At 48.9% G+C, this 27024-nt stretch overlaps 1 protein-coding gene and 2 non-coding genes across 6 annotated transcripts in view; 2 read left to right on the plus strand and 1 right to left on the minus strand.

Annotated features, from left to right (window-relative positions):
- Window positions 1-3729: 3729 nt before the first annotated feature.
- On the minus strand, window positions 3730-5081 carry LOC105482929 (uncharacterized). Its single transcript, XR_011616377.1, has 3 exons — window positions 4876-5081; window positions 4162-4739; window positions 3730-3956 (listed from the first exon to the last, which is right to left on the minus strand). It is a non-coding gene; the product is annotated as an uncharacterized protein (transcript).
- SRCA (Snf2 related CREBBP activator protein) overlaps window positions 4350-27024 on the plus strand; it is a 45114-nt gene continuing 22439 nt past the window's right edge. For 2 of the 4 annotated variants that reach the window (XM_011743408.3, XM_071084412.1), the window contains exons 1-18: window positions 4647-4780; window positions 5989-6062; window positions 7008-7270; window positions 10598-10849; window positions 13977-14162; window positions 14377-14517; window positions 16956-17178; window positions 17294-17571; window positions 18202-18295; window positions 18439-18528; window positions 19311-19484; window positions 19575-19900; window positions 20004-20181; window positions 20408-20544; window positions 20941-21110; window positions 21251-21443; window positions 23834-23970; window positions 24061-24247. In XM_011743408.3, coding sequence (XP_011741710.2) covers window positions 7217-7270; window positions 10598-10849; window positions 13977-14162; window positions 14377-14517; window positions 16956-17178; window positions 17294-17571; window positions 18202-18295; window positions 18439-18528; window positions 19311-19484; window positions 19575-19900; window positions 20004-20181; window positions 20408-20544; window positions 20941-21110; window positions 21251-21443; window positions 23834-23970; window positions 24061-24247 — 2820 coding nt within the window. In that variant the 5' untranslated portion in view covers window positions 4647-4780; window positions 5989-6062; window positions 7008-7216. Of the gene's footprint in view, window positions 4487-4646; window positions 4781-5156; window positions 5264-5988; window positions 6063-7007; window positions 7271-10597; window positions 10850-13976; window positions 14163-14376; window positions 14518-16955; window positions 17179-17293; window positions 17572-18201; window positions 18296-18438; window positions 18529-19310; window positions 19485-19574; window positions 19901-20003; window positions 20182-20407; window positions 20545-20940; window positions 21111-21250; window positions 21444-23833; window positions 23971-24060; window positions 24248-27024 lie in introns of those variants that run through there. The other 2 variants (XM_011743407.2, XM_011743409.3) reach the window with 2 other exon arrangements.
- LOC112426914 (small nucleolar RNA SNORA30/SNORA37 family) lies at window positions 17985-18113 on the plus strand. The gene has a single exon (XR_003018304.1). It is a non-coding gene; the product is annotated as a small nucleolar RNA SNORA30/SNORA37 family (small nucleolar RNA).

Below are 27024 nucleotides of genomic sequence, written 5' to 3' on the forward strand. Positions count from 1 at the left end.
CACCTGCCTCTGCCTCCCAAAGTGCTGGGATTACAGGCATGAGCCACCACGCCCAGCCTTGTTTTGCCCAGGCTTTTTTGTGCAGTGGCGTGATCTCTGCTCATTGCAACCTCTGCCTCCCGGTTCAAGTGATTCTCCTACCTCAGCCTCCTGAATAGCTGGGATTACAGGCATGAGTCACCACGCCCAGCTAATTTTGGTATTTTTAGTAGAGACCGGGTTTTACCATGTTGGCCAGGCTGATCTCAAACTCTTGACCTCAGGCGATCTGCCTGCCTTGGCCTCCCAAAGTGCTGGGATTACAGGCGTGAGCCACCACACCTGGCTGTGAGTTTACTTTTGGATGGAGGAGTCCAAGGTTCCTAGGGAGCCTCCTGCAGGAGGATTCCAGGAGTTAGAGGGTTCTGAGCTGGGGCTAGTCTTGACTTAAGAGATGGTGGTTGGAATAAACATGGAAATCATGAAAAGTTACTGGAGCCTTAGAGATTAACGCCCCTTTTTTCCCCTGAGATGTCTTTAGGCAAATCACCAGAAATGCTTATATGGGAGTGCTTTCTGGTTACAACCTGGCTTCTCCACCTCACCTAGATGGTTCTGTAACCCCCAGCCACTAATAGCAATGGAAGGTCCATTAAAGGGAGAAGTCCCGGAAGCTGAAGCTTCATTAGTTTCACAGTATCTGCCTCAGCCCTTGAGGACTTGGATGAGAGGGGGCAGTTGAGGCAAGAATCCTTAGCAGCCCCACCAACTGATGGAGGGGTCCAGAAGTGTCCTGTGGGGTGAGGGAGAAACAGAGTGGCCAGGGAGGTGGGAGGAGCCTGGGAAAGACTGGAATCACAGAAGGAACGATGTTTAGCGGATCATCATCACTGGCAATCAACGGCCAGGTTCTGCTAATTTTTCCTTCTTAGTCTCTCCCCCCATCTCCACTGCCACCTTCTGGCCAACAGCTCCCATTACACACAGGTGACTGCTGGTATCCTCCCTGTCTCAAGTCTTACAGACATCCCATGCATCTTGTTACATACATCACCCTTTGTAAAGTGGAACATGGGTCATGCCAATCTTTTTTTTTTTTTTTTTTTTTTTGAGACAGAGTCTGGCTTTGTTGCCAGGCTGGAGTATAGTGGTGTGATCTTAGCTCACTGCAACCTCTACCTCCCGGGTTCAAGCAGTTCTCCTGCCTCAGCCTCCCAAGTAGTTGGGACTACCGGCACACGCCTCCACGCCAGGCTAATTTTTGTATTTTTAGTAGAGACGCGGTTTCTTTTTTTTTTTTTTTTTTTTTTTGAGATGGAGTCTCGCTCTGTCGCCCGGGCTGGAGTGCAGTGGCCGGATCTCAGCTCACTGCAAGCTCCGCCTCCCGGGTTTACACCATTCTCCTGCCTCAGCCTCCCGAATAGCTGGGACTACAGGCGCCCGCCACCTCGCCCGGCTAGTTTTTTGTATTTTTTTTTAGTAGAGACGGGGTTTCACCGTGTTAGCCAGGATGGTCTCGATCTCCTGACCTCGTAATCTGCCCACCTCGGCCTCCCAGAGTGCTGGGATTACAGGCTTGAGCCACCGCGCCCGGCCTAGAGACGCGGTTTCACCATGTTGGCCAGGATGGTCTCAATCTCTTGACCTCACGATCCATCCGCTTCGGCCTCCCGAAGTGCTGGGATTACAGGCGTGAGCCACCGTACCCAGCCTGGGTCATGCCAATCTTTTGCTTAACAACTTTTTTTTTTTTTTTTTTTTTTTTTTTTTTGAGGCGGAGTCTCGCTCTGTCGCCCAGGCTGGAGTGCAGTGGCCGGATCTCAGCTCACTGCAAGCTCCGCCTCCCAGGTTTACGCCATTCTCCTGCCTCAGCCTCCCGAGTAGCTGGGACTACAGGCGCCCGCCACCTCGCCCGGCTAGTTTTTTTGTATTTTTTTTTTTTTTTAGTAGAGACAGGGTTTCACCGTGCTAGCCAGGATGGTCTCGATCTCCTGACCTCATGATCCGCCCGTCTCGGCCTCCCAAAGTGCTGGGATTACAGGCTTGAGCCACCGCGCCCGGCCGAGACTAAGTTCTTAAGAGCAGGGACTGTGCCATCTTCCCTCCTGTCTCTCCCACTGCACGCAGCACAGGGCCAGACAGGAAACAGGCAGAGGAAATGCTGGTTAGGAGAACATGCTCGTTGACATGCTTGTGTATGAACAAGAGGTCACAAGTTTAACTGCCTTTAGGTGCCAGATATGACAAATTTGTTAAGTTGCCTGGTGCAAGACAATTGGGAATGGTGGGACCTATGGTACATTGGAGACGTCATTCTCTTGCCTGAAGTATTTTTTCTTTTCTTTTTTTTATTTTTTTGAGATGGAGTTTTGCTCTTGTTGCCCAGGCTGGAGCGCAATGGCGTGATCTTGGCTCACCACAATCTCCGCCTCCCGGGTTCAAGCAATTATCTGCTTCAACCTCCCGAGTAGCTGGGATTACAGACACGCGTCACCACGCCTGGCTAATTGTGTATTTTTAGTAGAGACAGGGTTTCTCCATGTTGGTCAGGCTGGTCTCGAACTCCCAACCTCAGGTGATCCACCTGCCTCAGCATCCCAAAGTGCTGGGATTACAGGTGTAAGCCACCGTGCCTGGCTTCCTGAAGTATTAATAATACCCAGAACATTAAAACACTACGTAAACCGGCCAAGCGTGGTGGCTCAAGCCTGTAGTACCAGCACTTTGGGAGGCTGAGGTGGGTGGATCACCTGAAGTCAGGAGTTTGAGACCAGCCTGGGCAACATGGTAAAACCCTGTCTCTACTAAAAATACAAAAATTAGCTGAGTGTGGTGGTGCACACATGTAATCCCAGCTACTTGGGAGGATGAGCCATGAGAATTGCCTGAGCCCGGGAGGCAGAGGCTGCAGTGAGCCAAGATTGTGACACTGCACTCCGGCCTGGCTGACAGAGCAAGACTATCTCAATAAATGAATACATACATAAATAAACACTATGTAAAGAAGGCTAACCTTGACCTTAAGATCATGGATGTGAGACACTGAATTATAGTGAAATACACTCTGCATTTAGGTGGTCCTTTAGAGCTTTTTTTTTTTTTTTCCATACTTTAAAATTTTTAAATTTACTGTAGAGAGAACATCTCACTATGTTGCCCAGGCTGGTCTTGAGCTCCTGGCCTCAAGTGGTCCTCCTGCCTTGGCCTCCCAAAGTGCTGGGGTTACAGGTGTGAGCCACCGCACCTGGCCCTTCAGATCTTTCAAAGCAATTTTACATCAGCAACTCTATCCTCAGTTTACAAAGGAAACTGAAGCTCAGAAAGGTGAAGTTAATTGCTCAAGGTCACATATCAAGGAGTTAATGGCACAAGGCTAGGGCCAATTCATTCAGACTCTGGCCTGGGATCCCCTCTTTTGGGGGTGATGGGAGGAGGGTCTAGAAAATATAGGCATCATCCACTTTTCTTTCAACTCAAACTTCATCTGTAAAACACGACCAACAATCCTCTTCGCAGGGAAGAGCTAAACTGAATGGAGGAAGGGGAGCTTTTCAGGGCTTCCTAATCTGGCCTTTTAGGGCGGGCTTTAGGTGGTAAAATTTTGTGACAGCAAGTGCATTCTTGTGGCTTAGACTGCTTGGCTAGGAATCTTGATTTCAGGATCTGTCACTGTGTTTAACGCCTGAGCCTCAATTCGTTTGTAAAATGGAGCATTGTTAGGATTAGAAGAAATAATCAATGCATAAAGTAGTGTCAGTAGAAGGTAGCTGTTATTTATTGTTCTATTCTGGGGTAAAAGTATCAGATTCTCAAAGGGGGTTCTTAACCTAGAACGTTTTCGAACAGATGGCAAAGGTGTTTGAAAGCTATCAGGAAACCATCCTCGTGTAAAACGAAACAGCGCTACAGAAGTGGGCTGCCCTGGGAACTGAGAAGCCCAGGTTCCACTGCTAACTTGTTTCAGCTCACTGGGTGATCTGTAAATAAAAAGGGAGGTGGCGGTGGTCCGAGCTGGCAGCCGCAATGCAGCCCCCAGGTAGCTCTAGGGGCAGACAGTAAAGGCGCTCCGAGGAGGGGCGAGCGCGCAGCCACCGGGAGACTACACCTCCCAGGCTGCCTTGCGCGCCGGGCGGCGCCCTACGCTAGCACGCGAGCCTCCCCGTACCCCCACCCTCCAGTTACTGTCTCTCGCGAGAAGACGGGCCGCGCCGACGGTAGCGATAGCGAGCGGTGGCGGCGGTGGTGGTGGTGGTGGCGGCCGAGACGGCGGCGGCCATTTTGGTGAGGCCTCGGGAGCGACGGCGGCGGTTCGCTGGGAGTAGCGTCTGCCCTTCTTCCTACCCACCGTCCGCATCTGTGTGCTCCGAGAAGAGGCAGTGGAGGCAAGGCGGTGGCAGTAGCTGCAGTCTCCAGGGGAGTTTAAAGGCCGCAAAGGCGGTGGCCAAGAGGGAGCCCTCCCCCCTCCTCGGCGGGAGGGGGGGTGGTGCGCACGCCCCCGAGGACGCAGGTAAGGAGAGGGAGACAAGATGGCGGACGTCCCACAGTTCCCCCTCCCCTGACGGCTGACTGCGCGCGCATCTTTCCGCCACCGCCTCCCCTCCCACCTTCCCGGGGTGCTGCGCGCGCACCCTCAGCCGGGGCCCCGGGGCCGGTGCGCGAGGCTGTCGGCGCGCGCCCATAGAGACAGAGTGAGGGGGTCAGGCCGGCCGGCGCTGGGCCCCGCGTCTCCTCTCCCTTCCCGCTCTTCTGCGCACGCGTGCCTGAGCAAGCGAGCGAGCGAGCCCTGAGAGGACGGACCCAGGTGCGCTCCTGCCCGCCCACCAACCCAGTCACCCCTCAGGGGCGCGCGGGAAGAGGAAGGGGGGCGTGGGACGAGTAGTCGGGGCGCGCGCCCACCACATCCAGCCGGGGCATCAGGACCTGGTGGCACGAACCCTCCCTTCTCTCAGCCTTTCGCGGTCGGGTGATGGGGGGGGGCTCCCTGACGGGCTCGGATGAGGGGCTTCCCAGCCCCGCGACCCTTGTGTGCGTGGGCTCGGGTTCTGGCGGGAGCCCCCGGGCCGTGCGCGCAGCCGGCTCTCTCCGCCTCCAGCCGCGCACGCGCGGGCCCCTCCCCCGCCCGGCGCGCACGTTGGGTGGGGTGGGAGTCTGGAGGGGGCGGGGCTATCGCAGGGCTAGTGGCAACTTGGGCAGAGGTCAGGGGTCACGCGAGGTCAGTCCGCCAGGAGGGCTAGGGAGATGGTCACGAAACCTGGAGTCAAGAGTTCAGGCTTGTTGGCTTCTGGTGAGCTCGGGTCTTGGGAACGTGTGGCGGAGGAGGGAGTGAATCAAAGGCGGCACCGTGGTTTAGGAATTTCCTTAAACACAGGGGAAGCATTTCCGGGCCTCCTGCGGGTTCACACTGCCTGTTTCCGGCGCGTGGTTCTTGGCAGTGCGGCTTCTCGCTTTTGACTGCTCCTGAGTCTCCCATTTGCTGTGGTTCTTGTGTTTGGGGAAGTGTCTAATGGCGCAGGTATGGGATTCACAGTGCCCTGCCCTGAATCCTGGGCGGATTTTCCTGTCACCTGCATGTTTGTTGACTCTTCCCGGGAGTTCCACTCTCATTTCTGCGTCCAGCCCTCACTGGAAAGACACGCAGGCAGGTAGCACCTTTCTGAGGCTCTGGATGTGACAGCTTTTTTTTTGCTGTAATTTTTTTGGTTTTGTTTTCCATTCTATGGTTGGAGCCTTCACACTTAAAATTTTTGAACTTTCTTGCTTAACTCCTTTCCTGCTCCTGCCCCCAGGCAGGATCGTATGTCCCTACAGAATTCACAAAACAGGATTCGTCTTCACAAAACATGATTTGCATTTCCCTGAAATATGTGCTTTTCCTACTGTTGTTTTTCTGTTTCTAGTCTTTGAACTGATTTGGGTATGTTTAAATGTCTCAAAAAAACTGTAGTAAATAATACGCTTTGATGGATGTTGGCAAATGTGGAAGAGTTCCTCACTGTTCTTCTGTTTCAGGTGTGATTCCCTTCAGTACGGCGGCACCGTGGAAGTGCAGACTTTCACAGGGGGTGTGGTCTCAGCTCACACAGGTGAGGGATCTGCTACCATTTTGTGTGCTGATGCTAATGGGAGAAATGTTTGAGATAATGAAAGCAATTATAGGTCAGTATTGGGGATTTTCACTCTAGAGAAACACGGGAATGTTTGCATGTGATTTTTCTGTGGAGGGTTTGATTATAGCAGTGCAACAACAGAACTGAGGCTGTGGGTTAAGGAAAACGTGGTCAACCTGGCTCTACCAGAAGAATAGCAGGTTTTCCATGGTTTTGGCATTAAGACTATGTGGATTGAAGTCCTCCTACCACTTTTTTACTGTGTGACCTTCCGCAAATCATAAGGTTTTAAAACTTTTTTACTTATAAAACAGATTATATTAGAATGTAAGCTCCATTTAGGTTGGGAATCCTTTCTGCATGGCTTTATCCGTTGTGTGTAGGAGGAAATAAATATTTGTTATGCTGTGAGAAGCACTTGGTATTTTTTTTTTTTTTTTTTTGAGACGGAGTCTCGCTCTCACGCTGGCTGGAGTGCAGTGGCGCGATCCCGGCTCACTGCAAGCTCCACCTCCTGGGTTCACACCATTCTCCTGCCTCAGCCTCCCGAGTAGCTGGGACCACAGGCGCCCGCCACTACACCCGGCTAATTTTTTGCATTTTTAGTAGAGACGGGGTTTCACCGTGTTAGCTAGGATGGTCTCGATCTCTTGACCTCGTGATCCACCTGCCTCGGCCTCCCAAAGTGCTGGGATTACAGGTGTGAGCCACCACGCCCGGCCAGCACTTGGTTTTTAAGGTAGATGTGAGGATTATAGAATACATCAAACGGGTACTAAAAGTATCTCATACATATTAAGTGCTGAAGAAATGTAACCTGTAATTTCTGTGTTTTTCTTTATTCAGTGTTATTTCTGGTTTTTTAAAAATAATTTTGCATCCCCTTTAACTGCATTTCTGTCTTCTTCTTATCCTATTTAGGTGCTCCAGAGGCTGGTGGACCTGAGCGGAGGCTGGGACGCCCTGGTGGGCCCCGGGCCCTGGAAGGCGGGTCCCGGTGGCCGGTGGCCCAGAATGAGGCCAGCTCCCAGCATGCCCTGCAGCCGGACGCCAGCCCCTCGGCCAGCAGCAGTGGTGATAACGAGCCAGTCATTCTTCAGGCATCCAAGGAGGAGCCTGGGAGTGGGACCATGCAGAGCAGCCCCTCCCCTGCTCACCCTCAGCTCCCAGTCCTACAGACACAGGTTTGAAAGTGGGGAGAGGTCCTTCTCTGCTTCTGCTTTGTGGATTGTTGGGTGTGAGGCAGAAGAAATGTGACGGGAATATTTGTGGAGAGTTTTGGAGAATCTTTGGTACTCAGGGGGCTGGGCTGTAGTGTGTCAGGTCTGTTGGATACTCACATTCCATTTAACATTAGTGTAATATGTCCAAGAGTGCAAAAACTCCTCATTACCTGAAAGAGGTTGAATTAGGCTAGGTTGGAAATGGAGGTCTGGGCACCATGCTTTTAAGACCGTACACTTTGAGAATAGTTTAACTTCTATCAGAACTGGAGTAGGATAAGCCTATGGATGATGTGTAGTGTTCATTCCTTTCTCATACCAAGGAAGGGTGTGGGGTAGGAAAAAAAAAAGCATGGCTTTTAAACATACATCTAGGTGTGTGTACAGTCAGCTTTCTTTTTATTTTAATTTTTTAAAATTTTTTATAAAAAGGATTTCTTTATTGCGTCATCCTCGCATATGGGCCATGTTGATGTTTTCTGTATCCTCCCAGGTTTAGTATATGTGTTGCTAAAGTAAGCAGCACAGTAAGCTTTTCGTGTTTATAAATTTGATAGTTATAATTTTCCTGAGAAACTGGGGAAATTTGTGACAGTCTTGTTTAGCTGAGGTTGGAATTTGAGTGGCGCAGTGTAAGGCTTATGTCCTGGAGTGAATTTGTGAATTCCCTGAATATCCACATTTTAGTAGGACTTTGTTTTCCATTTTTTTCTTTTCTTTCTTTTTTTTTTTTTTTTTAATGAGCTGGAGTCTCTTTCCGTCACCCAGGCTGGAGTGCAATGGCACGATCTCAGCTCACTGCAACCTCTGCCTCCCAAGTTCAAGCAGATGTCCCGCCTCAGCCTCGCGAGTAGCTGGGATTACAGGCACCCACCATCATACCTGGCTAATTTTTATTTATTTATTTATTTTTTTATTTTATTTTATTTTTTTTTTTTTGAGACGGAGTCTCGCTCTGTCGCCCAGGCTGGAGTGCAGTGGCCAGATCTCGGCTCACTGCAAGCTCTGCCTCCCGGGTTTACGCCATTCTCCTGCCTCAGCCTCCCAAGTAGCTGGGACTACAGGCGCCCGCCACCTCGCCCGGCTAGTGTTTTTTTTGTATTTTTTAGTAGAGACAGGGTTTCACCGTGTTAGCCAGGATGGTCTCGATCTCCTGACCTCGTGATCCGCCCGTCTCGGCCTCCCAAAGTGCTGGGATTACAGGCTTGAGCCACCGCGCCCAGCCTAATTTTTATATTTTTGTAGAGATGGGGTTTCACCATGTTGACCAGGCTGGTCTTGAACTCCTGACCTCAGGCGATCCACCCACCTCGTCCTCCCAAAGTATTGAGAGTACAGGTGTGAGCCACCGGACCTGGCCTGTTTTCCTTTTCTTTTCTTTTCTTTTCCTTTCCTTTCCTTTTCTTTTCTTTTCCCCTCCCTTCCTCTCTCTCTCTCTCCTTCCTTCCTTCTTTCCTTCCTTTTCCTTTCTTTTCTTTCTTTTTTTCTTTTTCTTTCTCTTTCTGTCTGTTTTTCTGTCTTTCTTTCTTTTGAGTCTCGCTCTGTCACCAGGCTGAAATGCAGTGGTATGATCTCGGCTCACTGCAACCTCCACCTCCCCGGTTCAAGCGATTCTCCTGCCTCAGCCTCCCGAGTAGCTGGGACTCTAGGTGCACGCTACCATACCTGGCTAATTTTTGTGTTTTTAGTAGAGGTGGGGTTTCACCATGTTTGCCAGGATGATCTCGATCTTTTGACCTTGTGATCCCCACCCGCCTCAGCCTCTCAAAGTGCTGGAATTACAGGTGTGAACCACTGCGCCTGGCTCAGAGTTTCACTCTTGTCCAGGCTGGAGTGCAGTGGTACGATCTCGGCTTACTGCAACCTCCACCTCCTGGGTTCAAGTAATTCCCCTGCCTCAGCCTCTTGAGTAGCTGGGATTACAGGCATCCGCCACCATGCCCAGCTAATTTTCTGTATTTTTAGTAGAGATGGGGTTCACCATGTAGGTTAGGTTGGTCTCGAACTCCTGACCTCTGGTAATCCACCTGCCTCAACCTCAAAAAGTACTAGGATTACAGGTGTGAGCCACCGTGCCCAGCCATATCTGCCTTCCTTTCATCCGCCCGTCCGTCCAGACGTGGCACAATCTCGGCTTACTACAACCTCTGCTTCCTGGTTCAAGCGATTCTCCTGCCTCAGGCTCCTGAATAGCTGGGATTACAGGCTTGCGCTACCACACCTGGCTAATTTCTGTACTTTTAGGAGAGACGGGGTTTCACCATGTTAGTTAGGCTGGTCTGGAACTCCCGACCACATGATCCACCCGCCTTGGCCTCCCAAAGTCCTGGGATTACAGACGTGAGCCACTAAGCCTGGCTTCCATTTCTTAATGCTTTTGGAGTACCTTGTAAAGTGACGTGTTGGGTGTTTGAGAACAGTGGCTATGCCTCCAGCCCTTGCCTGTCCAGTGAAGAGGTTAAGGTGGCTTGGGATTTTGTTGGTGGCTGTTGAATTTAGTGGTAGCTTACATTTATTGCATAAGTGAATTTGCCACACTTGTGAAAATGGAGGGAAAATAGGGAGTTGTTTATGTGAATGAAATCACTGAGGCTCTGAAAGGATCAGAATTTGAAATCATGCTATATATGTGTGTGTGTGTGTGTGTGTGTGTGTGTGTGTGTGGGTTTTTTTCCCCCCAAGTCATAGTCTTACTCTGTCATCCAAGCTGGAGTGCAATGGCGCGATCTCGGCTCACTGCAACCTCCGCCTCCCAGGTTCAAACGATTCTTGTGCCTGAACCTCCTGAGTAGCTGGGATTACGGCTTCCGCCACCATGCCCAGCTAATTTTCGCATTTTCAGTAGAGACGGGGTTTCGCCATGTTGGCCAGGTTGGTTTCAAACTCCTGACCTCAGGTGATCCACCCGCCTCGGCCTCCCAAAGTGCTGGGATGACAATTGTGAGCCACCATCTCCGGCCTATATGGGTCTCTGTGTGTGTGTGTGTGTGTGTATATATACACGTACATATACACATATATACATATACATACATATATACATGTTTTTAAGTTTGGGGACTGTGTAAATGTCAGGACATAATTCTTTCATGTCAAGCATGTATAAACTTGGCTTTGCCATCGGAGTCCCTTATTAAAACTTTATCCCAAACGTTTGTGTTTATGAAAATAAGATTTACACATTACTCTACGTAGTTTTTTCTTGTGAAGATGGAATGAAATAATGTACCTGAAACGCTCAGCACAGTGCTAAGCATTTATTTTTGCCATCGTTTTCCACTTTTCTAGATGGTGTCGGACGGCATGACAGGCAGCAATCCTGTGTCCCCTGCCTCATCCAGTTCCCCAGCCTCTAGTGGGGCAGGCGGCATCTCCCCCCAGCACATAGCTCAAGATTCCTCCCTGGATGGACCTCCAGGACCCCCAGATGGTGCCACAGTGCCCCTGGAGGGGTTCAGCTTATCCCAGGCTGCTGACCTGGCTAACAAGGGCCCGAAGTGGGAGAAGAGCCATGCCGAAATCGCGGAACAGGCCAAGCATGTACGTATTAGGAAGGCTCATGAAGATTCTTGGGAGTCATCTTCACTAAACTCCCACATCCTCTTGAGTATTTTAGGTTTCTTTTCTTTTTTGTCATGGATTTAGGGTATAGGTTCTGCCTTAACGTATATGATTGTGAGCAGATTGCTTGAATACTGAGTCTCATTTTCCTTGCTGTAAATAAAAAAGGAATGATATAATAATTTGTAGGCTATTAGGAGGTTTAAATTATAGGAGCAAGGCCGGGTGCAGTGGCTCACACCTGTAATCCCAGCACTTTAGGGGGCTGAGACAGGCAGATCTCTTGAGCTCGGGAGTTCAAGACCAGACTGGGCAATGTGGTAAAACCCCATCTCTGTAAAAAGTACAAAAAATTATCTGGGCATAGTGGCACATGCCTGTAGCAGTCCCAGCCACCCAGGAGCCTGAGTTGAGAGGATCACCTGAGCCCAGGAGGTCAGGGCTGCAGTGAGCCATGATTATGCCACTGCACTCCAGCCTGAGCAGCCAAGTGAGATCCTGTCTCAAAAAAAAAAGGGAAAAAAGGAGAAAATAGACATGAAAGCACTTTGTAAGCTGTGATGCTCTTAAGATTTACTGGTTTCTACTTATTTCTGTCCTGCAGTGTGTTACATTTATCCAGTGGTAAGTGTGGTCTCGGCCAGCAGCATTAGCATCACCTGGAACTTACTAAAAACAAATTCTCTGTCAGGCGTGATGGCTCATGCCTGTAATCCCAGCACTATGGGAGGCTGAGGTGGGTGGATCACCGGAAGTCAGCCTGGCCAACGTGGCAAAACCCCGTCTCTACTAAAAATACAAAAATTAGGCTAGCGTGGTGGTGCAGGCCTGTAGTCCTAGCTACTCAGGAAACTGAGGCAGGAGAATTGCTTGAACCAGGGAGGCCGAGGTTGCAGTGAGCTGAGATGATGCCACTGCACGCCAGCCTGGGTAACAATGAGACTCCTCCTCAAAAAAAAAAAAAAAAAAAAAAAACGCAAATTCTCGGTACTCCTCACCCACTGACCCATTTGAAACTATGAGGGTAGGGCCCAGCAATCTGTTTTTATTTTTTATTTTATTTTATTTATTTATTTTTTTGGAGACGGAGTCTCGCTCTGTCACCCAGGCTGGACTGCAGTGGCACGATCTCAGGTCACTGCAAGTTCGGCCTGCCAGGTTCACGGCCATCCTCTTGCCTCAGCCTCCCAAGTAGCTGGGACTACAGGCGCCCGCCCCCAAGCCTGGGTAATTTTTTTGTATTTTTAGTAGAGACAGGGTTTCACCATGTTGGCCAGGATGGTCTCAATCTCCTGACCTCGTGATCTGCCTACCTCAGCCTCCTGAAGTGCTGAGATTACAGGCGTGAGCCACCATGCGCGGCCTATTTTATTTTATTTTATTTATTTGTTTATTTTGAGATGGAGCCTTGCTCTGTCTCCAGGCTGGAGTGCAGTGGCGCAATCTCGGGTCACTGCAACCTCTGCCTCCTGGGTTCAAGTGATTCTCCTGCCTCAGCCTCCCTAGTAGCTGGGACTACAGCCGTGCACTGCCACACTCAGCAATTTTTTGTATTTTTAATAGTGACGGGATTTCACCATATAGGCAGGATGGTCTCGATCTGTTGACCTTGTGATCTGCCAGCCTCGGCCTCTCAAAGTGCTGGGATTACAGGTGTGAGCCACTCCACCTGGCCTCAATCTGTTTTCTTTTGTTTTTCTTGAGATGGAGTCTCACTCTTTCGCCCAGGCTGGAGTGCAGTGGCATGATCTCGGCTCACTGCAAGCTCCACCTCCCGGGTTCACACCATTCTCCTGCCTCAGCCTCCTGAGTAGCTGGGACTACAGGCGCCTGCCACCACGCCCAACTAATTTTTTGTGTTTTTAGTAAAGACGGGGTTTAACTGTTTTAGCCAGGATGGTCTTGATCTCCTGACCTAATGATCTGCCCACCTTGGCCTCCCAAAGTGCTAGGATTACAGGCGTGAGTGCAATCTGTTTCTGAAAGTCCTCTAGATGATTCTGGTGTCTGCTCAAGTTTGAGAGCAGCTAGTCTAATATGCACGTCTGTCTTGATGTTTCCTTCACTATCAGGCCATTTAGTTCTGTCTCATCTCTGGCTGTCATTTTCTCTGATTTAGTTTTTATCAGGAGAGGACAGAATAACAAAGGCAGAGGCTGGGTGTGGTGGTTTTTGCCTATAATCTGAGCATTTTGGGAATCCCAGGCAGGCGGACTGCTTGAGCCCAGGAGTTCCAGACCAGCCTTGACATCATGAAACCTCGTCTGTACGAGAAATACAAAAAAAATTAGCTGGGCATGGGTTGCATGTGCCTATAGTCTCAGGTACTTGGGCAGCTGAGTTGGGAAGATAACCTGAGCCTAGGCAACAGAGTGAGACCCAGAAAAATCTCACTCAGATTTCTGAGTGAGATTCAGAAAAAGAAATAAGGCAGTTGTCCTGAATTTTTTGAGTCATCTCTGTCAAAAATATTTTAAATGCTTTTTTTATAAAAGACAATCAGTATAGAAACTTTAGTAAAAATGACCAATTTTTTACACCTAACCAGTGTTAAACAATTCATGTATAATGTTTCATGTTTTTTACATAGACACATGCATTTTTACAAAAGTAGTATTTTTATAAACAACAGTGTGCCAGTTATAGTGTATTTCTAAGCTTAATGCATCATGAACATACTCTTAAGTAGAATTCTATGATGATGATAATCCCTTGTATCTAGAATCAAGAGGAAAGTATGTGTTCCTTACTCCTCTGGGAAGCTCCCCTTGGGATATGTTTTCCCAAGTCTCTTCTATGTCTATGGGGTGTGGAGATTGTGTTAAATAATGGAAAGCGCATGAAATTTGCTGTCTGGAGTCCTCAGACCTATTTTTGATTGCCATCTTCTATTACTTTCTAGCTGTGTGATCTTGGGCAAATCACTTAATCTCCCTGATCTATTTTCCCTCTTCTGAAGAGAGTATAGTACCTGCCTGTAGGTTTGGTATGTGGACTAAGCATAAGCATAACACAATCAGCCCACTTATTGTTCAGGAATTCAGCCGTGGCAGTGAGACGGATTGTGTGTTTAGAACTCTTGATTGATCTGGCTCTCCCTGATTAGGAGGCTGAGATCGAGACTCGGATTGCTGAGCTGCGGAAGGAGGGTTTCTGGTCACTGAAGAGGCTGCCTAAGGTGCCAGAGCCCCCTCGCCCCAAAGGTCACTGGGACTATCTGTGCGAAGAGATGCAGTGGCTCTCTGCTGACTTTGCTCAGGAGCGCCGTTGGAAACGGGGTGTGGCCCGTAAGGTAGGTCTTCCACTGGGACTGCCTTCCTTTTCCTTTTCAGGTTTGTGCTTTCCATTGAAAGGTGGGTTAGTTGGAAGGTGACCAAACAGAATGATGTAGGCATTAAGAGGCAAGCTCTTGACTTTCCAGATTTCTTGGTCTTGATTATTTTCTTTGCCTTTGGGTGGGGAAGTCTGGCTTTGAGTGTTTTCACCCTGGGTTTTCATTCCCACAGGTGGTGCGCATGGTGATCCGGCACCACGAGGAGCAGCGGCAGAAAGAGGAACGGGCCCGGAGGGAGGAGCAGGCCAAGCTACGTCGAATCGCTTCCACCATGGCCAAGGATGTCAGGCAGTTCTGGAGCAATGTGGAGAAGGTGGACAGTGGGGATCAGGAAAGGAAAATGGCCTTGGATTAGATTGGTAGATGGCATGGTAGTAGGAATTATCAAAACTTCTTGAGGGAGTAAATATAATTTCAGGCAACTCTAATGATGATTATGTTGTGTGGATAAAAAAGTATAGTGGCAAAATATGAGTTCTTTCTTTGGGGATTGTTAATAGTTCTCCTTGACAGCTCTAGGCCACCTGTCCCTTGCAGGGCATTTAGCATGTGTTTACTAAAATGTATTTGTGCCACTTACATGCTTAAATTCTGCCAAAGTTCTCACTGCCCGTATAGTAAGTTGTAATTATTTCTTAAGTACTACCTGGATTCCGTCTATATTCTCGGTCTTGCCTCCTGCCATGTTCTTTCCTTCTCCCTTTCACTCCACACCCATCTTTCTTTTGTATATCTCTGGCCATTTACACATGGACTTTATGCTGCTGGGAATGCCTTTTTCCTCGTGTACTTAGGGAACAGCTACCTATTTTTTAGTTGTCTTGGACAGGGTCTTGCTGTGTGGCCTAGGCTGGAGTGCAGTGGTACGATCACGGCTTACTGCATCCTCAACCTCCTGGGCTCACGCGATCTTCCTGCTTCAGCCTCCCAAGTATCTGGGACTACAGGCACGTGCTACCACATCTTGCTAATTAAGAAAAATTTTTTTACGGCCGGGCGCGGTGGCTCAAGCCTGTAATCCTAGCACTTTGGGAGGCCGAGACGGGCGGATCACAAGGTCAGCAGATCGAGACCATCCTGGTTAACACGGTGAAACCCTGTCTCTACTAAAAAATACAAAAAACTAGCCGGGCGAGGTGGCAGGCGCCTGTAGTCCCAGCTACTTGGGAGGCTGAGCCAGGAGAATGGCGTAAACCCGGGAGGCGGAGCTTGCAGTGAGCTGAGATCTGGCCACTGCACTCCAGCCTGGGCGACAGAGCTAGACTCCGTCTCAAAAAAAAAAAAAAAAAAAATTTTTTTTAAATTTCCTTTTTTTTTTTTTTTTTTTTAAATTTTTTTCTGAAACAGAGTCTCGCCCCATCACCCAGGGCAGTGGCACAATCTTGGCTTACTGCAGCCTCTGCCTCCTGGGCTCAAGTGATTCTCCTACCTCACTCTCCGGAGTAGCTAGGATTACAGGCATGTGCTACCATGTCTGGCTAATTTTTGTATTTTTAGTAGAGACAGGGTTTTGTCATGTTGGACAGGCTGGTCTTGAACTCCTGACCTCAGGTTATCCACCTGCCCCGGCCTCTCAAAGTGCTGGGATTATAGGCGTGAGCCACCGCAGCTGGCTTAAAAATATTTTTTTGTGGAGACAAAGTCTCGCTGTTACACACCAAGCTAATCTTGAATTCCTAGGCTCAAGGGATCCTCTCGCTTTGACCTCCCAAAGTGTGAACCACCATGCCTGGCTTCACCTACCTGTTTTTTTTTTGTTTTTGAGATGGAGTCTCGCTTTGTTCCCAGGCTAGAGTGCAGTGGTTCAATCTGGGCTCACTGCAACCTTTGCCTCCCAGGTTCAAGCAATTCTCCTGCCTCTGCCTTCCGAGTAGCTGAGATTACAGGCGCCCACCACCAAGCCTGGCTAATTTTCGTATTTTTAGTAGAGATGGGGGTTTCACCATGTTGGTCAGTCTGGTCTCGAACTCCTGACCTCCTGTGATCCTCCCGCTTCAGCCTTCCAAAGTGCTGAGAATACAGGCATGAGTCACTGTGCCCAGCCCACCTGCCTACTTTTTGAGATCCAATTCCAGCTGGGTGTGGTGATACATGCCTGTAGTTCCACCTATGTGGGAGGGCAAGGCAGAGGAGGATCATTGGCACCCAGGAGTTTGACACCAACCTGGCCAACATAGTGAGACCTCATCTCTTTTTTTTTTTTTTTTTTTTTTTTTTTTTTTGAGACGGAGTCTCGCTGTGTCGCCCAGGCTGGAGTGCAGTGGCCGGATCTCAGCTCACTGCAAGCTCTGCCTCCCGGGTTTTTACGCCATTCTCCTGCCTCAGCCTCCCGAGTAGCCGGGACTACAGGCGCCCGCCACCTCGCCCAGCTAGTTTTTTGTATTTTTTAGTAGAGACGGGGTTTCGCCGTGTTAGCCAGGATGGTCTCGAACTCCTGACCTCGTGATCCGCCCGTCTCGGCCTCCCAAAGTGCTGGGATTACAGGCTTGAGCCACCGCGCCTGGCCGAGACCTCATCTCTTAAAAAAAAATCAGATTGCAAATCTTCCCTCCAACTGAGGCTAAGCTGGCTCTTCTTCCTGCATGCTCCCTTTGTGCTTCCTTTAGACCATAATAAGTCCCGAAGGTTATTTAGCCTTACTCCTAAGAGGCCAGCCCGGGATCTGGTTAAAGAAGGCCTCCCTAAACATCGGGTAAAAGTACCTAAATAAATGGTTATCTTGGTGAGCAGTCCCTTTCACATCTGTGGCAGGTGGTGCAATTCAAGCAACAGTCCCGGCTTGAGGAAAAGCGCAAAAAAGCCCTGGACCTGCATTTGGACTTCATTGTCGGGCAAACTGAAAAGTACTCGGACCTTCTGTCTCAGAGCCTCAACCAGCCGTTAGCCTGCAGCAAAGCAGGCTCTTCCCCTTGCCTCGGCTCTTCCTCAGCTGCCTCCAGTCCTCCACCCCCTGCTTCCCGCCTGGATGATGAAGGTGTGTGTTCTCTTTGGCCCTGTTACTCTTCCTCGTGTACCCTTTCCAGAGCTGAAAAACCCACCCTGTGGCTTGCAGGGCCCGTGGACTTTGTGACCTTGTTCTCCTGCTATAGATGGGGACTTTCAACCCCAAGAGGAGGAGGAAGAGGATGATGAGGAAACGATTGAGGTAGAAGAACAACAGGAGGGCAATGATGCAGAGGCCCAGAGGCGTGAGATTGAGCTGCTTCGCCGTGAGGGAGAATTGCCACTGGAAGAGCTGCTCCGTTCCCTTCCCCCTCAACTACTGGAAGGGCCTTCCAGCCCCTCTCAAACCCCCTCATCTCATGATAGTGACACCCGAGATGGGCCTGAAGAAGGTGCTGAAGAAGAGCCCCCTCAGGTGTTGGAGGTATAGGCAGAAGGAGCAGAGGGGAGGGTTCAGAGGGGGAGCAGAGGGAGAGGTTCAGGGTCTGAGTTCAGGGCTATGAGGTTGGTTATGGGTTTTGAGAGTTCTACCTAGTGATGGACATTTGGGCTCTTCTTTGGGGATAACTGGGGAAGAATCTGTTTGGGGCAAGTTGCATTTTATGATTGGCAGGTTTTGGCACTATAGTGGAGGAGTGTATTGTACTTTACTCTTTAAATTGCTATGTGGTCTTGAAAAAGTACTTGCTCTGACTGTTCTTGCCACTTCTCTGAACGTGCCCTAATATTCCCTCATTGGCCTTATAGGTTGGAAGCTGGCATGGTACCTTTAAGTCTTTTCTCTTTCTCCATATGTCCCAAGTGCATGGAGATATGTTGGGTACCTTTCTTTGTTACCTGGCACTTTCACAGGTCTTTCCCCAGGCGGTGGGGCCAGGATTTGGTAGTTGGTGCTGAGAGAAAACCCTTGATTGTATTCTTGCCCTGGGATTGTACCAGTGGCAGCTGTCACTCAATGGGATAGAGATTTTCCTGTGACATCTTTTTCAAGTTTGTGCCATTCTTCTGCTACTCTAACCTTAGATCCTTTCCTTTTTTATCTTTTGCCATACAGGTAAAGCCCCCACCCTCTGCTGTCACACAGCGCAACAAACGGCCTTGGCATCCAGATGAAGATGATGAAGAGTTTACTGCCAATGAGGAGGAAGGTCAGGGCTGTTCTGTTTGTCCTATTGCCACTTAATGAATTGTCTGGACCTAACCTTTCAGGCTTTCTCATCTGTTTCATTTGGACTGTGTCCTGTGCCTCTAGCCTCTATCCCTGTTGATCCTGCTTCTGTCTCTTTCCTAGCGGAGGATGAAGAGGACACTATAGCAGCTGAGGAACAGTTGGAAGGGGAGGTGGATCATGCTGTGGAGCTGAGCGAGTTGGCTCGAGAAGGTGACATTCACCAGACATTTTACTAAGCATCCACTTGGTGTCTGCCCTGTGCAGTACCAAGGATAAAGAGATGAATAAGGCAGTTTGTATCCACTCTGGAGGAACTCTGTGTCTAATGACTACGACAGACTTGTAAACGAATAATGATTAGAAAGTGATGAGTGGCCGGGCGCGGTGGCTCAAGCCTGTAATCCCAGCACTTTGGGAGGCCGAGGCGGGCGGATCACAAGGTCAGGAGACCGAGACCACAGTGAAACCCCGTCTCTACTAAAAATACAAAAAATTAGCCGGGCGCGGTGGCGGGCGCCTGTAGTCCCAGCTACTCAGGAGGCTGAGGCAGGAGAATGGCGGGAACCTGGGAGGCGGAGCTTGCAGTGAGCCGAGATCGCGCCACTGCACTCCAGCCTGGGCAACAGCGTGAGACTCCGTCTCAAAAAAAAAAAAAAAAAGAAAGTGATGAGTGATTATGATGGAAGTTTAAATGGTGATGTGGGAGTGAAATGGAGGGAAGAGCTAATGTAAGAAGATATTGGCAGTATCTGACATGGACCTTGAGAGGCTCACCAGGTTGATAATGTTCTTCCCACTTCCCATGGTACATCCCCCAGGTTGTGGGGCTTGGTTTTGCTAGCTGATGCTGAAGGTAAGCTATTTTGCCTCCCCTCAGACCTGGGCCTAGCAGTATCTACAGAGACCTAGGTAAAATTAATTGGTACCACTCAGACCTCCCCGTCTCCCTCCCCTCCGAGTAGCCAAAAGCTTCGCTTTTATTTCTCTTCCAGGTGAGCTTTCCATGGAGGAGCTATTGCAGCAGTATGCAGGAGCCTATGCCCCAGGCTTTGGGAGCAGTGATGATGAGGATGAAGATGAGGTTGATGCCAATAGCTCTGACTGTGAACCAGAGGGGGCCGTGGAAGCAGAAGAAGCTCCTCAGGAGGATAGTAGCAGTCAGTCAGGTGAATATGTGGTCATGAAGCAGGAGCCGGGGAGGGTGGCCATTGGAGAAGCAGGTATTGTGAGCAGTAAGCCTTGGTCTTACACTTTAGACTCTGTGGAGGACCAGAGTGAGGATGAGGAAGATGAACATTCAGAAGAGGAAGAAACAAGTGGAAGTTCAACATCAGAGGAATCTGAGTCTGAAGAGTCTGAGGATGCCCAATCACAGAGCCAAGCAGATGAAGAGGAGGAAGATGATGATTTTGGGGTGGAGTACTTGCTTGCCAGGGATGAAGAGCGGAGTGAGGCAGATGCGGGCAGCGGGCCTCCCACTCCAGGGCCCACCACTACTCTAGGTCCAAAGAAAGAAATTACTGACATTGCTGCAGCAGCTGAAAGTCTCCAGCCCAAGGGTTACACGCTGGCCACTACCCAGGTATCCCCAGGTTCTGGCGTCTCCTTTCTTGTCTTGACTTTTCTCATGTCTCCATGATAAATGCCTCATTTCCATTGTGTTACCTCTTTTTCCTCTCTGCCAGGTAAAGACGCCCATCCCCCTGCTTCTGCGGGGCCAGCTCCGGGAGTACCAGCACATTGGCCTAGACTGGCTGGTTACCATGTATGAGAAGAAGCTTAATGGCATTCTTGCTGATGAGATGGGGCTTGGGAAGACCATCCAGACCATCTCCCTGCTTGCCCACTTGGCTTGTGAGAAAGGTAAGTAGGCAAGGCCCCTTCTTTTGTGCCCCCTAGTCTAGCTCCCTGGGGAGCTTGTTAGTGATGACTCCGGCTTCATTGACTCCTGCTTCATTGACTCTGGTCATTAACTGTATAGAGAGGAGGGATTCCTAGGAAGGGCCAAAGGGTGGTCAGGGTTATAACTGAGGAGTCGGAACCACAGAATTTACATTTCCTTACCATCTCTCATTTTTTTGTCAAACAGGTAACTGGGGTCCCCATTTAATCATTGTTCCCACCAGTGTGATGTTGAACTGGGAAATGGAGTTGAAACGGTGGTGCCCCAGCTTTAAAATCCTCACTTACTATGGAGCCCAGAAAGAGAGGAAGCTCAAGCGGCAGGTTCGATCTTTCATGTGGTCACTTTCCCCCCATGGATGCCTCCTTTGTTTTTAAGCCCTTTCTTCAGTTGAATTCCTTTCCCTCCACTTTCTTTTCTTTTCTTTTTTTTTTTAATTTTTAAATTTCTTGCAAAGATAGAGATGGGTCTATGTTAACCAAGCTGACCTTGAGCACATGGACTCGAGATCCTCCCACCTCAGCCTCCCAAAGTACTGAGACTATAGCTGTGAGCCACCATGCCCAGGCCCCTCCTCTTTCTGTCGCTCCATTCTTTTGCTGGGACTTTCTCTTTTCTTCCAACCTGATTTCTGTCCTTTGAGGAGTTTAGCATGTCTTCCCTTGGCTCTCTTTTCTTTTCATCCCACTATCTGCTGCTTTCTGTCTTTGATCCTTCAGGGCTGGACCAAGCCCAATGCCTTCCATGTTTGTATCACATCTTACAAGCTGGTGCTGCAGGACCACCAGGCCTTCCGCCGCAAGAATTGGCGCTATCTCATTCTGGATGAGGCGCAGAACATCAAGAACTTCAAGTCACAGCGCTGGCAGTCACTCCTCAACTTTAACAGGTGGAGATGGAGATGGGGATTCATGGGAGGGTTGACTTGGCTTGAAGGGAGGGCTGCCTGGGTTGAGGAATGTATCAGAATGCTCAGAAGGTTGGGAGCTGCTGACCATCCTCCCTCTGATTCTCTCTGTCTCTTTGCAGCCAGAGGCGCCTGCTCCTGACAGGAACTCCCTTGCAGAACAGCCTCATGGAGCTGTGGTCCTTGATGCACTTTTTGATGCCCCATGTCTTCCAGTCTCATCGCGAGTTCAAGGAGTGGTTCTCTAATCCCCTAACTGGCATGATTGAGGGCAGCCAAGAGTATAATGAAGGTCTTGTCAAACGCCTCCACAAGGTAGGGCCTGCAACAGTTTGTCAGGGTATTGGGAATGGTGAGGAACCATTCCTGGGCATTGCCCAGGAAACCCTTGGGGAGAGGGAAGTCAGTGCCAGGCTGAACTCACTCAGTTGTCAAGCTGCAATGTTTTAGTGACTACCCATTGCCAGATTGAATGACCTCATCTTAGTCATCCATTCGGTTTTTTTTTTTTTTTTTTTTTTTTTTTGGACGGAGTCTCGATCTGTTGCCCAGGCTGGAGTGCAGTGTCTCGATCTCCACTCACTGCAAGCTCTGCCTCCCGGGTTCACGCCATTCTCCTGCCTCAGCCTCTCGAGTAGCTGGGACTAAAGGCGTCCGCCACAACGCCCAGCTAATTTTTTGTATTTTTAGTAGAGACGGGGTTTCACCGTGTTAGCCAGGGTAGTCTCAATCTCCTGACCTCTTGTTCCGCCTGCCTTGGTCTCCCAAAATGCTGGAATTACAGGTGTGAGTCACTGCGCCTGGCCTTTTTTTTTTTTTTTTTGTAACAGAGTCTCGCTCTGTCCCACGGGCTGGAGTGCAGTGGCGTGATCTGGCTCATTGCAGCCTCCACCTCCCGGGTTCAAGCGATTCTCCTGCCTCAGCCTCCTGAGTAGCTGGGGTTACAGGTCTGCGCCACCATACCTAGCTAATATTTGTTATTTTTAGTAGAGGCAGTTTTCACCATCTTGGCCAGGCTGGTCTCGAACTCCTGACCTCAAATGATCTGCCCTGTCCCCCTTGGCCTCCCAAAGTGTTGGGATTACAGGCGTGAGCCACCATTCCCAGCCTGTTTTTTTTTTTTTTTTTTTTTTTTAATGGTGATGTTTTTGTCCTTATTGTCTTTGAGTAGAATGGTACTGCTGATTGGTCCCTGCTTGGATTTCTCTTTTTTTTTTTTTTTTTGTTTTTTTTTTTTTTTGAGATAGAGTCTTGCTCTGTCGCCCAGGCTGGAGCGCAGTGGCCGGATCTCGGCTCACTGCAAGCTCCGCCTCCCGGGTTTACGCCATTCTCCTGCCTCAGCCTCCCGAGTAGCTGGGACTACAGGCGCCCGCCACCGCGCCCGGCTAGTTTTTTGTATTTTTTAGTAGAGACGGGGTTTCACTGTGTTAGCCAGGATGGTCTCGATCTCCTGACCTCGTGATCCGCCCGTCTCGGCCTCCCAAAGTGCTGGGATTACAGGCTTGAGCCACAGCGCCCGGCCAGGATTTCTCTTTACCTGGATTTCTTCAGCTTCATATTGTTGGTGTTTCTCTCTCTGGTCTTCTTTGGCTCTCCTTTTTTGCCCAGCTTTTAAATCACAACATCTTTTAGCATTCCAATCTTTACTTTTTTTGTCTTCTCAGTCTACATATCTCACAGGCCTTCTCGTTCCTAAAGCTTTGACTATTTCTTATGTGATAAAGACTCTCCAGTCTGTGCTAAAAGTCCTTGACTTTCTAGATCATTTGACCTGTATTTAGATTTCTGATTTGGTATCATTAATTGAAAGTTCCTCTTGAACTCAACACTGTTCTAAGCCAGACATCTCTGGCCTTATAGCCTGTTATAAGGCCATCTTGGTCAATCACTATCATTTGGTAAACTAAGCTAGAAAACAGGAAGTCTTCCTTAACTGTTACTTTTCCTTCATTTACCTCCCTTCCTTCTTCCATGTCACTGTAGACATTGATGACTGTGTCCTATCGGATTTTATCTTCTGAGATTTCAGATTTGCCTTTCGTTTTATTTCCCGTCAAGGCCACAGTTTTTGTTCTCCTCATCTTCTTTTTTTTTTTTTTTTTTTTTTTTTTTTGAGATGGAGTCTCGCTCTGTCGCCCAGGCTGGAGTGCAGTGGCGCGATCTCGGCTCACTGCAAGCTCCGCCTCCCGGGTTCACGCCATTCTCCTGCCTCAGCCTCCCGAGTAGCTGGGACTACAGGCGCCCACAACCGCGCCCGGTTAATTTTTTGTATTTTTAGTAGAGACGGGGTTTCACCGTGGTCTCGATCTCCTGACCTTGTGATCCGCCCGCCTCGGCCTCCCAAAGTGCTGGGATTACAGGCGTGAGCCCCCGCGCCCGGCCCTGTTCTCCTCATCTTCTAGATTTATTTGCATCATCTTGTAAACTTACAATCACTCCTCAAAATCTAGTTTGAGTTTTCTCTCCTGCATAGTTGGTCTGCCCACAGTACTTCCTTATATCACTTCCTATGTCGTGGTATCATTTTGTGTCTGTCTCCCTCAGCAGACGGCAGATCCCTTGAGGGCTTGCAGTTTGACTCATCTCTGTGTGGTTGGTGTCTGATATGGTGTGCCGTATGGCTCCATTCGTGTTTACTGAGGGGCTTAGGCTGGGGTTTGGTGCCTGAGTTCTCCTGTTTAGCCTCCTGCTTAATTTGCTTTTAGGTTTTGAGGCCTTTTTTACTGCGCCGAGTTAAGGTGGATGTTGAGAAGCAGATGCCCAAAAAGTATGAGCATGTTATCCGCTGCAGGCTCTCCAAGCGTCAACGCTGTCTCTATGATGACTTCATGGCACAAACCACGTAAGGAAGGAAGGAGGGTGGGCCCTGGGACTCGAGATTGAAGTGTAGGTGGCTGTTAGGGCGTCCCATTTATTTTTCCTCTTTCCCTAGAACTAAGGAGACACTAGCCACAGGCCATTTCATGAGCGTCATCAACATTTTGATGCAGCTGAGAAAAGTTTGCAATCATCCAAATCTGTTCGACCCTCGACCGGTTACCTCCCCTTTCATCACCCCAGGCATCTGCTTCAGCACCGCCTCTCTGGTGCTAAGGGCCACGGATGTCCATCCCCTCCAGGTAAGTATGATTCCATTAATGTGAAATATAAAGGTTATTGGCATTACCCCAACCATGTACCTCTTTTCGTTAGACTGGGGTCTGACTTTTGCATCCTTATTACTCCCCTAAGTATCATTCCCTTAGTTTTATTGTACTCTAGTCATGTGACTTAACGATGGTTCAACTTAATATTTTTTTGGCTTCACTGTGAATTTATCAGGATGTAACCCCATTGTAAATTGAGGAGCATCTGGACTTAGAATGATTCAGCTTACAGTTTTTTACTTTTTGATGGGCTTGTCAAGGGTATTAAAGGGCATTAAATTCTCGATTTGCTGAGGGTTTATTGGGATGTAACTTCATCATAAGTCTGGGAGCATTTGCATCACATTTTGTTTATCCATTCATCTATCAGTGGGCACTTGGATTCTTTCCACCTTTTGTCTCTTGTGAATAAGGCTGTGAACATGGATGTACAAATATCTCTGCTTTTTACTTTGGGTATTTACTTAAAAGGAATATTGCTGTAACATACAGTAATTCGATTTCTGCATATTGGGAAAACCTCTACGCTGTTTTCCATAGTAGCTGCATGTTTTACATTTCCACCCTAGCAGGGCACAAGGGTTCTAATTTTTCCACATCCTTGCCGTTACCTGTTCTTTGTTTTATTACACCCATATTAATGAGTGTGAATTGGTATTTCATTGTGGTTTTGGTTTGCATTTGCCTAATGATGAGGGCTGTCAAGGATCTTTTCATGTGCTCATTGGCCCCTTGTCTATATTTTTGGATAAATGTCTATTGAAGACGTGTTTATTTTGGGTGTTCGTGTGGTGGTTGTTGAGCTGTAGGACTTCATTATATACTTTGGAAATTAACCCGTTACCAGATGTATGACTTGCAAATATTTTGTCACATTCCGTGAGTTGTCTTCACTCTGTTGATAGTGTTTTTTGATGCGCAAACACTTGTTTTTGGTGGTTTTTTTTTTTTTTTTTTTCTGAGACAAGGTCTATCTCTGTCACCAAGGCTAGAGTTCAGTGATACAATCATAGCTCACTGCAGCCTTGAACTCCTGGGCTCAAGTAGTCCTCCCACCTCAGCCTTCTGACTAGCTGGGACCACGGGTATGCACTACCATGCTTGGTTTTTTTTTTTTTTTTTTTTTTTGAGACGGAGTCTCGCTCTGACCTCAGGCTGGAGTGCAGTGGTGCCGTCTTGGCTCACTGCAACCTCTGCCTCCTAGGTTCAAGCAATTCTCCACAGCCTCCTGAGTAGCTGGGGCTACAGGTGCGTACCACCACACCCAGCTAATTTTTGTATTTTTCGTAGAGATGGGGTTTCACCATGTTTCCCAGGATGGTCTTCATCTCTTGACCTCGCGATCTGCCCATCTCAGCCTCCTAAAGTGCTGGGATTACAGGTATGAGCCACCGCACCCGGCCTCGCTAATTTTTTTTTTTTTTTTGAGATGGTGTCTGGCTGTGTCTCCCAGGCTGGAGTGCAGTGGCGTGATCTCGGCTCACTGCAAGCTCCGCCTCCCGGGTTCATGCCATTCTCCCGCCTCAGCCTCCCAAGTAGCTGGGACTACAGGCGCCCGCCACCACGCCCAGCTAGTTTTTTGTATTTTTAGTAGAAACGGGGTTTCACCATGTTAGCCAGGATAGTCTCGATCTCCTGACCTCATGATCCACCCGCCTCGGCCTCCCAAGTGCTGGGATTACAGGCGTGAGCCACCGCGCCCGGCCAAATTTTTTTTTTTTTTTTTTAGTTTTCTTGTAGAGATGGTGTGTCACCATGTTGCTCAGGCTGGTTTCAAGCTCCTGGGCCAAGTAGCTGAAACTATATGCATGTACCACTATACTTGAGTGATTTTTTTATTTTTTATTTTAATTTTTTTGTAGAGATCGGGTGTTGATATGTTGCGTAGATGGGTCTTGAACTCCTGGCCTCAAGTGATCCTTCCACCTTGGCCTCCCAAAGCCCTGGGATTATAGGCGTGAGCTACCACACCTCGTTTTAAATTTTTTTTTTTTTTTGGGTTTTACTCTTGTTGCCCATGCTAGAGTCCAATGGTGCGATCTCGGCTCACTGCAGCCTGTACCTCCCGGGTTCAAGCAATTCTTCTGCCTCAGCATCCCCAGTAACTGGGATTACGGGCATGTGCCACCATGCCCAACTAATTTTTGTTTTTAGTAGAGATGGGGTTTCACCATGCTGGCCAGACTGATCTCAAACTCCTGACCTGAGGTGATCTGTCTGCCTCGGCCTCCCAAAGTGCTGGGATTACAGGCATGAGCCACTGTGCCTGGGCCCCCCCCCCCCCCCCCGCTTTTTTTTTTTTTTTTTGAGATGGAGTCTCACTCTGTTGGTCAGGCTGGTGTACAGTGGTGCAGTGTCAGCTCACTGTAACCTCCACCTCCTGGGTTCAAGTGATTCTCCTGGCTCATTCCCAACTAGCTGGGACTACAGGTGAGTGCCACAATGCCCAGCTAATTTTTGTATTTTTAGTAGAGATGGGGTTTCACCATGTTGCTCAGCTGGTCTGGAACTCCTGATCTCAGGTAATCTGCCCGCCTTGGCCTCCCAATGTTCTGGGATTACAAGCGTGAGCCACTGCACCCGGCCCTCAGTTACAAATTTTGATGTAGTCCAATTTATCTATTTTTTTCTTTTGTTGGCTGTGCTTTTGGCATCATATCCAATAAATTATTGTAAAATTGGCATCTTTGACACTGTGCATTGTGTTGTTATTACTACTTTTTTTTTTTTTTTTTTGAGACCGAGTCTCA

This window comes from Macaca nemestrina, chromosome 18 (assembly GCF_043159975.1).
Source record: "Macaca nemestrina isolate mMacNem1 chromosome 18, mMacNem.hap1, whole genome shotgun sequence".
Lineage (NCBI taxonomy): Eukaryota > Metazoa > Chordata > Mammalia > Primates > Cercopithecidae > Macaca > Macaca nemestrina.